Raw genomic sequence first — 11,684 nt, 5'->3', positions numbered from 1 at the left:
AAAGACTCGAATCAAGACCAGAATCCACTCCTGTGGGGTACCTGGCAAGTGATGGGTAGAGATAGTGGCTGTTGTCACATCATATTCCCTCTGTAGATGTTGGATTCCTCTCTCACTCTTAGACAGATATGGGTGAGATGACCCTTGGAGCTGCCTCCAGACCCAGTTCTATAAAACTAGTGATTTCTTGCATCTTTCAGCCTCTACAACAGGATACTATCCCAGTGGTAAAATCCCTACTGCCCCAGGCTACTGAGAACCAGACTCACTTAGAAAGCCTGGAAGCCTTGTTTACAGCCTCTTTTCAACACGTACACACTGTCTTATGAACACCAAAGGACCAACTCAGGGTCACCTGGTTACTACTCCAGTCTCCAGCCCTCTCCAATAAACAGTTCATTGCTCCTCCCCAACCTCAGTACCCATCACATACCCTGATGGAAGCTCTTCAACCTTTCAAGCCGGCCACTTGGACCACTGTTCCCTAAGACTCCCATCCATGGGCTCTCATTACCTCCCAAAGTCACACAGAATTAACTCGAATCTGAAGCATCAGATTCAGAAGAATCTGACTTGCCATTCCAGTTCTGTGACACCCTAGGCAGGTAATCTTAGACATGCTATTTACCCTCCTTGGGCTTCAGTCCATTAATCTATTAACAGAGCAATGAAGCCGTGAGCAGGGAGGGGCATCTTCCTGTAAAGTCAAGCACTTAGCATAGTCAAGAGGTCCTGGGTTCAGTCTAGAACAAAACTAAACACCATGACAGTTGTGGTTATTTCTTCTTTTTCTTTTCTTTTCCTTTTCTTTTCTGTTCTTTTGTTTGTTTGTTTGTTTTGTTTTGTTTTTCCAGACAGGGTTTCTCTGTATAGCCCAAGCTGTCCTGGAACTCACTTTGTAGACCAGGCTGGCCTCGAACTCAGAAATCCACCTGCCTCTGCCTCCCGAGTGCTGGGATTAAAGGCGTGTGCCACCACTGTCCGACTTGCTTTTGTTTTTTTTGTTTGTTTGTTTTTTGTTTTTTGTTTTTGCTTTTGGTTTTTGAGACGGGGTTTCCTCTGTGTAGCCCTGGCTGTCCTGGAACTCACTCTGTAGACCAGGCTGGCCTCGAACTCAGAAATCTGCCTGCCTCTGTCTCCCAAGTGCTGGGATTAAAGGTGTGCGCCACCACCACCCAGCTAGTTGTGGACATTTTATAAAATTTATGAAAACACACATCATTGCAAGAATGTCAATTTGCAAGCATTATTTCTGCCTGCTATTTGCCTTCATTCTTTCAAGAAACTATTTAATGGGTTCTTTGGAAGCTAGGTACAGAGATATTTGAGGCAGGATTTCTCCAAATATAACCAGGACTAAGTAATTTTAAATGCAGTCAGGTGTAGTGGCTCACACCTTTGATCCCAACACTCAGGAGGCAGAGGTAGACAGATCTCTGTGAGTTCAAGGTCAGCCTGGTCTACATAGCGAGTTCCAGTACAGACAAAGCTACATAGTGAAATCATTTCATAAATGTTGCCCTAAGGACTCAATTATAGACTTCAATTAAAGTGGCTTGAGGCTCAGAGAGGTGGCATGCTTTGCCAAAGGTCACACAGCAGGTCTAAATATGTAGAATAGCAGATAAACAACGGCAGAGTATGAAATAAGAGTGTGAGTAGAGAGCTGAATTCACAGACAGGCAACTGAATATGAGAACCTTCAGCTGACATTGCCCGGTTTCCCGTGCCCATTAGGACTTAGCATCTTCCTGTCTTTGGAACTTCTCCTGGGTTCTTGAGTTTGCAGTAATACCAGTAAACACCAGGAACACCAGTAAAGATGTCTATTGTTAACTAGTAACCAGCCCCATACAACTTCTCCCAAGATTAACAACGTGGAGACCCATGCCTTTAACCCAGCATTTGAGAGGCAGAGAGGCAGAGAGTGGATGTCTGTGAGTATTGGCTTACAGGCAATTTTGCTAGGCTCCTCCCAGGGACCTAGCAAAGGTTTATGTCATCATCTGCGGCCATCATCAGCCACCTCCAGATGTGGGCAGCATACAGTAAGGCTGCTCATTACCCAGTCCTCTCTCTGTTCCCATGTGTACCTGGCTGGACCCTACCCCTTTCTGCCCTTCTCTGACCTCACGGCTCTGCTCCTGTCTGTCTGCCTCCATCCCATCTCCAGCCCCTCACTCCCATCCCTTCTCCCAAATAAACCTCCTTTATACCAAATCTGTTGCATAGTGTGATTTCCTAGAGGACATCTTGTCATGGGCCCTCCAGGTACCCCCTCACCTCATTTTGTTTCCTAATAGTGACTCTAAGGCCAGCCTGGTCTACACCACGAGTTCCAGGCTGATTGGGCTACATGGTGAGAATTTGTCTCAGAAACCAAACAAACACATGAAAAAAATCTGTTTTACATCAATTTATTTTAACCGTTGACCCTCAGGATGGCTGGCTTTTTTTCATGCCCAGCTCCTCCAAGAGCCACCTCAGATAGATGTCCTCAACAAGATTCTCTCTCAGGACCTTGTTGTAGGACTCTGAACCCCATTGTACCCCTAGGGTACAGTCTGCGGCTGAGAGACCCTAAGAAAAGTCTGAAGTATGTTTTGTTTAGTATCTTTTCAAAGAAAATAGTCTGACACGGTCTGCAATGTCATCAGGGGTCTTCACTCACCTTAGGAATTTTTTTTTTTTAAAGATTTATTTTATGTATGTGAGTACACTATAGCTGTACAGATGGTTGTGAGCCTTCATATAGTTGTTGGGAATTGAATTTTTAGGACCACTACTCGCTCCAGTCAACCCCTCTCGCTCTGGTCAACTCTGCTCACTCAGTCCCTGCTTACTCTGGCCCAAAGATTTATTTATTATTATACATAAGTACACTGTAGCTGACTTCAGACACACCAGAAGAGGGCGTCATATCTCATTATGGGTGGTTGTGAGCCACCATGTGGTTGCTGGGATTTGAACTCAGAACCTTCGGTAGAACAGTCGGTGCTCTTACCTGCTAAGCCATCTTGCCAGCCTGGAAATGTTTTTTTGTTTTTTTGTGTTTTTTTTTTTTTAAGTTGTTTTGATTTTGATGGATTTATTTTGTTTTGAGACAAGAGTCTCACTACATAGCCCTGGTAGGCTTGGAACTTGCAACATAGACTGGAGGAATGTGCCACCACACCAGGCTTGTTTGTTTTGAGACAGGGACTCATATAGCCCAAGCTTGTCTCAAATTCACTATTAACTGAGTCTGTCCCTGAACTCCTAATTCAGAACTGTCGTTGGCTGAGCTCCTTGATATCACACCTTTTTTTCTTTTTTCTTTTGCCTTTTTTTGAGATGAGCATCTTGCTCTGTAGCTCAAGTTGGTGTTAGACTCATGAACTCAAGCGATTTCCTGGTCAAGCCTCCCAGAGTCCTGGGACTCCAGCTGTGTGGCACCACACCCAAGCATGATTCTTTCTTTAGGCTGTACCATTGTTTTTACAGTTCCACTCCGTCGCCACCTGCGACTCTCTTCCCGTCTTCATGGACAAAGTCTGTCTCTGCACCCAGGGCTGTCTCCCTCTCCCGCTGAGCACTCCGGGAAGCTGCTTCTTGTATCTGTGGCAGAAAATGTGGCTTAGGAATCCGCCTGATTGTGGGACTTCATTGACACCTTAAACTTCTCTCTCTCTCTCTCTCTTTTTTTTTTTTTAAGATTTATTTATTATATGTAAGTACACTGTAGCTGTCTTCAGACACTCCAGAAGAGGGAGTCAGATCTTGTTAAGGATGGTTGTGAGCTACCAGGTGGTTGCTGGGATTTGAACTCTGTACCTTTGGAAGAGCAGTCAGGTGCTCTTACCCGCTGAGCTATCTCACCAGCCCCTGACACCGTAAACTTCTAATTTAAGCATATTCTAACGTGTGTGTGTGTGTGTGTGTGTGTGTGTATGTGTGTGTGTGGGGGGGTCTGGGGTTCAATAGATTATCCAGCCTCTAACATTTTATAGTAAAACTCTGTGGACTTTATGAATCCAGAATTTCAAGACCTTTTTTGTGTTTAATGAATGTTGATGTGCTAACAACAATCAGCACCCACTTGGTCTTGGTTTTTGTGTTTATTTTCCACAAGTTGCAAGTCTCAATTCTGGGCTATCTTCTGTGGGTTCCACTGAAAGCAGGAGGAGACAGCTAGGGGAACAGAGAGATTTCCATTTGTCCTGGGACTACAGGGCAACCCAGTGCTAAACCCCAGCCAGCACTAGGTCTACCCTAGCTCCATGTAAGCCCCAGAATCTGAGGGCAGCAGAAAAGTCATCTCCTTTTCAGTCCTTTCTTCTTCCTTGCCTCAGAGTTTAGTGGGAGACTGGTGTTGCTGACCGGGTAACTGGAGAGGGAGGGTTAAGGGCAGGGAAAGGAGCCAGGGGAGGGAACACAGCGATTCCCTAGGGAGTTCGTAGCCTTCCCCAGAGATGAGGAAGGAACAGAGGCCGGAAGTGGGGGGTGTGGGTAAGAGCACTGGTAAGGGTGGGGTGACCAGAACTGCATTGTGGGCCTGGAGCCGGTTTTCCGGTGATTGACCATTAGTGACAAGGGAACTCCAGCTTCCTGCCACAGGGACTGCTGGTTCAGCCAGACCCTATCCTTTGGCTGTTTGTCCTCCAGCCTGAGTCAGACTCCCAGAAAAAAAATGATTTCAAAAAGCCCCTTCCTGTGGGGGAATCTCTGGCCAAGAAAAAAAAAAAAAAGGAACCAGGATTGTTAAAGCATCGCACTAGGGTTTAGGGCAAAACAAGGGTGCCCCCAGTCCAGATCTCAGAATGTTCCCTGAACTGCATCGTCCCTGAAGAGGATGACGTGCCCCAGGCCACCTCCCAGGAGCAATCTGGACCCCCTCCTCCAGCCCTTCCGGCAGCACAGTTCTGCACAGCACCGGGCTGAAGCTGCCAAACCCGATTTTCCGGTGGCTGCCCAAGGCTGGCTAGAGCAGGAAGCCCTCCTCCTGGCATGGACCCCTCAGGCTACCGTTCTCCTCCCCCTCACCTGATTCCCTGCCTTCTGCACCTGTGCCAGCTGTCCCAGTGCGCCCCACTTCCTCCTCCTGCTTACCGTCTCCCCTGGGCTGCTTTTCCCAGCACCATAAGGTGTGGGCCAGTGCTAGCCCCTCTACGATCCAATCTTCTCAATGTCCAGATGGAGAACAGTGGCCTTCCCACAGAGCAGACTCGGGGAAGGGGTCTAAAAGTGGAAGTGACTAGCAGAGGGCCCAGGGTTTGCTGGGTGGGTTGGTAAAGAGTTGGGAGCACAACTAGGGAATGAGAAGGAAGTGCTGCTTCTGGAAATTTCTAGGTAGAAAAGCTGGAGTGAAGGGGGTGGGTGGGTGCTCCCTCTGGATTCCTTCTGTTATCTAACCTTTGGGAGAGAAGAGAGAGACAGATGTCATCCTTGAAGCTCCCAGGTTCCCCGTGTTCTGTCTCCCATTGAGGAAGATGTCTCATTCTGTCTTCACCTGTCCCATCTCCAACACGAACACCTCCCTTAAACACAGCAAGCACTGAGGCTACAGACTGAGAGGAAGCACAGTCACCCGAGGAGTGTCACCCAAGGAGTGTCACCGAGGAGTGGCAGACCAGCCAGGTCTAACCCAGGTACCTGCTCTGGTTACCCCATAGCTCAATCCCCCTCCTCCAGTCTGGGGATCAGCCCTGTCCTCAGCCTGCAAAGAACTCTGGTTGGGTGAGAGCCGGGGAGTTGCACCCAATCATGCAGCAGACCACCTAAACTGAGGAGTGGGGACTCTGGCTGTTGCTATCTCTGAGAGCCTGGAGGGAGAGGAGAATTGGGAACCTGGAGGAGGAGGGGTAATGGAGGAGAAGTCATTGCAGAGGGAGCTAAAAATAGCCAGAAGAGATGATGTCATCGAGTTCCCTCTGCTTATCAACCCTCTCATACACATATACAGAAACACACACACTCTCTCTCTCAAAGATACACAGAGACGTGTATGCACACACTGCATACAATGATAATGGGGAGGGAGGTATCTGGGCCTCAGAGCTGAAAGGCAGGGAAGTCTGGTGAGTGTGTCTATGCGTGTCTGAGTTTGCATGAGTATGATTGCATGTGTCTATGTCTGTATACTTGTGAACTTGTGTGTGGGTGTATGTATGTTTATGTCTGTGTAGGGGTATGTTTCCTGCAAAGGGGCGGCTGGGTATCTATTGGATTCTTGTTAGTGCTGACCTCTGTTTATAGATCCATGTGTCTGAATACATACGCTTGCTTCTTACATTGTATACCTGGGAGTTACTTATATTTACATGTCTATATTCGTTTGTGGACTATGTCATGTGTTTGTATGTACAGAATTCCCCTTGTGGACCTTGGACACCAGTCCAGCCACCTTCTAGCTGATATTAATGTCTAGTAGCTTGTTTCCATCTCAAAGAGCCCAGCACACTCGAAAACCAATGTAACTGTGAATTGTCTGCCCCAGGCCTCCCCTCAGGATCCTACACTCCGGCAAGCTTAGAGTAGATGCACTTAGCTCAGTTTTCCTCTCACAAGAAGCAAACGATGTTCCCAGCCCCAACTCTCATACTAGCTCATGAACAAATCAACACACTAGAGACAAAGACCCTCACAATGTTCCTACCACTAGACACAACCTCATGGAAACCTATTTAAACCCGATGACACATGGGCATGCATTCAGAAATCCAAATGGAAAATCCCCAGGCCAGACAGAGTGCAACACCCTCCCCTTTTCCTGGGCTCAAACTCAGTCTTGCCCCACCCCCAAGTGCCCCAGCTCAGCTGGCAGTCCTGGAAAACGCTGACCTCAGAGGATGGCTGGGGTGGTGGTGGTGGTGGTGGTGGTGGTGGTGGTGGGGATGCTGAAGGTGACATGTCCTCCTCATATACTAAGCATTCTGAACACCCCTTTTCCTGCAGGCTGCCCCCTCCCCCTCCTGACCTTCATTCTCAGCTGAGCCAATGCTATTATGGTTTGCCTCTGCCCTCACGAGCACTCCTGGACTCTCACAGCTGACAGCTGAAGTACATTTGGTCATAAAGGCACACTAGCCACAAGTGCCATAATGTTCCCATTCTGTCACAACTAGCAGCCACACCTACACACTGACTAGCACTGACATACCTCATTCTAGAGCACTCGTGGGGGTTGTCTTTCATCCGGTCTCTTATCTGTGCCTTCTTATTCTTTCCAAGACGCCTTGTGCCCATGGGAGTGTCAGGCAGGAGAGCCCCTTATCACAGGGCAGATCAAAATGTGGAGGACAAAGATGGGTTTGTCTGGCTGACCTTGTCCCATTCCTCTACTTCACTGTTGTCCATAGTGATCCTTGCTGCTATCTCTTAAGTTTGTCCCTAAGCGGATCCACCCCCAACCCTACCCTCACGTCCTGCATAGTTGGAGCACTTCAGAATGGGGTAAGACAGCTTAAGCAGAATGGTTGTATTTGCTGTCTACCATCAACAGCCTCTGGAGCAGCAGGTCAAGTGCAGGCCGAGCTTCTGGGCATTTCTAGAGGATCAGAAAGCCCCCAGGTTGACAGAGGTATCTGAGAACTGGAGACAGAAAAAAGAAGGAAGAGTATTAAAAACAAAAAAACAAAACCATATGTGGTGGCTGACAGGTAACACAGTAAAGTGTAAGTCTTTTTGTAGACCAGGCTGGCCTCGAACTCAGAAATCCGCCTGTCTCTGCCTCCCAAGTGCTGGGATTAAAGGCGTGCACCACCACGCCTAGCTTAAGTGTTAGTCTTTTAAGGATCCGAGTCAATCCAGAACCCGATGAAAAAGCTGGGTGTGGTGGTACACACTGGGCATGGTGGTACACACTGATCAATGCCCGCACTGTGGAGGCAGAGACACATGGACCCTTCCTGCTAGTCAGCCAGCCTGACCTACTTAACAAAGTCTAGGCTAGTGTCACCAGAAAAGGCAGATGTCATTTGGCCTATACATACATGCACACATGCATATATGTACAGGCACACAAAGAAAAATAGGCATTTGTGAAAACCCCACTGGCCCTTGGACTCACCCCTTCCCCTCTCTCCCAGGCCTTCCATCTTAGTCCCAGTGCTGACATTGTCCCATTGTCCCCTGAAGTTCTCGTTGTCTGAGGATGTGTGCTCTCGGGGTGGACTTCCACAGGTTGTCCTTAGAGTGCATAAGCAGAACACTAAGTCACAGATTCTCCACCTCCATACTTCCCCACTAACCTCGAGGTGACAGAATCAACACACTGGTGGTAGTGTCCGTGTCACTGATGTTTGTGGCCACAGAGGCAGGACTGGTGGCAGTTGGGCCTCGGGGTTTCTGCCGGTATGTTCTGCGGCTACACTTGAACATACTCAGACACCGGCGCCTGGGCCCACCCATCCCTGGCCTTCGGTAGGGAGAACTCAAGCCCGGAGGCCGAGGGGCTCGAACAGGCTGAGAAGGCCCCATGACTACAGGGAGCTCCTGAGGGGTTCTGCTGGCCAAGCATTGAATCTCTATGACATATGAAGCCTGCCTAAGGGCGGTGCTCTTTGTTACAGGTTTGTCTTCCCCCACCCAGCCATAGCTCAGACTTCCTCACAATCTCTTCAAGAAGCCTGGCCCAAGAGCCCAGCAACCACAGCATGATTCCTTGGTGAAAGGAACTTTGGCAGATGGAAACAAATTACTTGTTTCGTTTAAATTCACCCACATTAACAATACTAAGAGTGTTTACTGAGCACCTACTGTGTGCCAGATACTAAGCTTAGTACTTCACAAATAAGACTTCATGGAATCCCACCACAGACCTGTGCAGAGATTCTAATGTTGATCTTATTTATAGACGTCAATACTCAGTCTTCCCAGTAGTTGGAAGTTTATAAAGACACCCTAAACACTGAGTTAACAAATACTAAAGCAGGGTGTAGTAGCACAGGCCTTTAATCCCAGCACTTGGAAGGCAGAGGCAGGTGGATCTGAGTTCGAGACCATCCTAGTCTACAAAGCAAGTTCCAGGACAGTCAAGGCTATACAGAGAAAACCTGTCTCAACAAAATAAAACAAAACAGGGGGGCAGGAGCACCAAGGGAAAGCAGGGTATTTAACACAAACATTTCCTCTAAAGTATATCACAATATTCTGTGTGAATCAGAAAATATTCAGCACAGCTGGGGCTATTTGGACCAGCACCTTCATCATCATCATCATCATCATCATCACCACCACCACCACCACCACTCAAAACAAAACAAAAAACCTCTTTAAAAATCAAATGCAAAAAAAAAAATCAAATGCAAAATATTGATCATAATTAGACTACTGGGAAAGCATTGGTTGATAAGAGCTAAAACATGTCTGTGAGGGCAAAAAGTCCTCAGCTTGAAGTGTATGTTAGGCACGCAGAACCTTTACTTCTGTGTACATTCTCTGTGACAAAAGTGACGCAAGACTTGGTCTTGTGGTTACAGATGAATGTAGCAACTAGGTAAATCCAGGGATGCGGAATCTAAATAACGAAGCTTAACAGTGTAAGGAAACCTCTTCAGTGCGGTGTAGCCACAGACTCAGAGGCAGTGAGGATCCGAAGCCCAGAGTGGTCACGTCCATCTTTTGCTGCTCTGGGCTCAGGGCTTGTTTATTCAGGGTATTCGTTAACGACCAGGACAGGGAAGAATGTGAACTCCCAGGGTTCTTCCTGAGATGAAAGAGAAAGCCCTGTGGGTAAAGGAGAAGAGGTTCTAACCCTGGCTTTCCCCGTCTTGTGGGAGGCAGACAGGAATGACAATGTCTTCCCTGTCCTCCAAGAAATCAAGGGCCTTTGGATTTGCCCGTTTCTCCACACCTTAGCCCTCTGTCTCTCTTCTGTCATCCTTCCTGTACCTTGGGGCCTCATCATGCCCTACTTTGACCTCCTTCACTTTTAGCCACTATTCCTGTGAGCCTCTGTCCTTATTCAGGCTCTGGACCAAAGTCTCCTCCTCGGTTCTTCATGGACGTCATTTGCCTGCCTACTTAGAGACTCCATTAGTGTCTAGGGTAGACTGACAGGTTGAGTTCTGGCTCTATCAGTCACAAGTTGTGTGACCCTAACAGGTCCTTTGGCTTTCTGGGCTTCTATTTTTTCCCCCGTATTTAAAATATGGATTAAAAAGAAAGTCTAAAATGGTGGCAATATACACCTATAATCCCACCTAAAACCCACGTGGAGGTGGGATCCAGCAGCTTCAAGAGTTCGAGGTCATCTTTAGCTTCATAGAGTCAGTGGATGGCCTACTTGGGACCTACAACCACAAAAAACCCAACCCAACCAAATAAACAGACAAAACCAACTTAGAGCAGACAGACTAAATAAATAAATAAATAAAGTCTATTTTATAGTTTTGTTGTGCAGAAAAACAAAACAAAAAAATCCAAAGCATGTTGCGCATTTAAGGCATGCTTTATAGTATAGTCTGGAAAGGCTCTGTCTGGCTGGAACTCAGAGATCCACATGCCCTTGCCTCCTGAGTGCTGGGATAATGGGCACTGACCACCAACCTCTTCCCATTTGTTTCAGTTCTGAGATGGGATCTCACTACCTCTTGGCCAGAAGGGTTTTAAGCTTGTAGGATCAAAAGATCTTCTCGCCTCAGCCTCCAGAGTAGCTGTTAATACAGGCATGTTCCACTGGCTTATTACCTGTAAAATTATCTGCTTTCTCTGTCTCTACAGCTGCCTCCTTCCAATCAAAAACAACAAACTAAAAAATCCACTTCCGGGCTGGAGAGATGGTTCAGCAGTTAGGAATGCTTACTGCTTTTGCAGGAGACACCCAGCGCCTCCAGGTGATACTTTCCTTTGACCTCTGTAGGCACCTGCATACATGTGAATAAACACACACACACACACACACACACACACACGAACACACACATGCACGAACACAAATAAAAACCCACTTCCTTGGGTGTAGTGGCACAAGCCAGAAATCCCCCCAGTTTGTGAGGTGGAGGTAGAAGAAAGATCATTGTAAGTTCAAGGTCAACTGAGGCTACATAGTGAGTCCTACACAAGCCAAGGTTCCATAGTGACGCTGTTTCTCAAGAAAACAAAAGTAGTCATAAAAATCAATCCACTTCCTCAAGTCAGGGAACGTAGCTCAAGTGACAGGGCATTTGTCTCTGGTGTGCAAAGCCCTGGGTGCTGTCCCTAGCAGGACACACACATACCATGCTCTCTCCCATCATCATCCCTCCCCTAAATCCATCCCATAATCACGCTAGTGGTGTTCTCTGTTCTGACCTCTTAGTGCTCCTTGCTCTGAGTCAACTATTCTCTTACACAGACCAGGAAACAGAGAGAGAAAAACAAATCCGGGTGGGATGGCGCATACCTGGAGCTGTAGCATTAGGGAGGCTGAGGCAGGAGGACCAAGAATTACAGTTAGTTGGGTGTGGCGTTTCACAGCGGCAATCCTAGCGCTTGACACAGTCCTGCTTCAGCTGTCCAAGTATGAGGCTAGTCTGGGCTACAGAGTGAGACCTCTTCTAGAAAGAAATAAAGCCAGATTGGTGGCTCACACCTATGATCCCAGCACTCTGGAGGCAGGATCAGGCAGGTTTCTGAGTTCAAGGCAAGCCAGGAGCTCCAGGACAGCCAGGTCAATATAGACTCTGACTCTCTCTTTCTCTCTCTTTCTCTCTCTTTCTCTCTCT

At 47.6% G+C, this 11,684-nt stretch overlaps 1 protein-coding gene across 1 annotated transcript; it reads right to left on the bottom strand.

Annotated features, from left to right (window-relative positions):
• Positions 1-7,435: 7,435 nt before the first annotated feature.
• P3r3urf (PIK3R3 upstream reading frame) lies at positions 7,436-8,480 on the bottom strand. Its single transcript, XM_021199737.1, has 2 exons — positions 8,229-8,480; positions 7,436-7,569 (listed from the first exon to the last, which is right to left on the bottom strand). Exons 1-2 carry the CDS (start codon positions 8,455-8,457, stop codon positions 7,526-7,528), a joined length of 273 nt encoding a protein of 90 aa, XP_021055396.1. The 5' UTR covers positions 8,458-8,480; the 3' UTR covers positions 7,436-7,525.
• Positions 8,481-11,684: the final 3,204 nt, after the last annotated feature.

Source organism: Mus pahari, chromosome 6, assembly GCF_900095145.1.
Source record: "Mus pahari chromosome 6, PAHARI_EIJ_v1.1, whole genome shotgun sequence".
NCBI lineage: Eukaryota > Metazoa > Chordata > Mammalia > Rodentia > Muridae > Mus > Mus pahari.
Note: the sequence above shows the minus strand (reverse complement) of the source record. Positions and strands in the feature narration are given on the sequence as shown.

Excerpts from the sequence above, each read along its gene's own strand:
- P3r3urf (XM_021199737.1), bottom strand. The coding sequence starts at position 8,457 with ATGGGGCCTTCTCAGCCTGTTCGAGCCCCTCGGCCTCCGGGCTTGAGT. Across the intron at positions 7,570-8,228 it reads GTTGATTCTGTCACCTCGAG|TTCTCAGATACCTCTGTCAA; the intron begins GTTAGTGGGGAA and ends TTCTGTCTCCAG.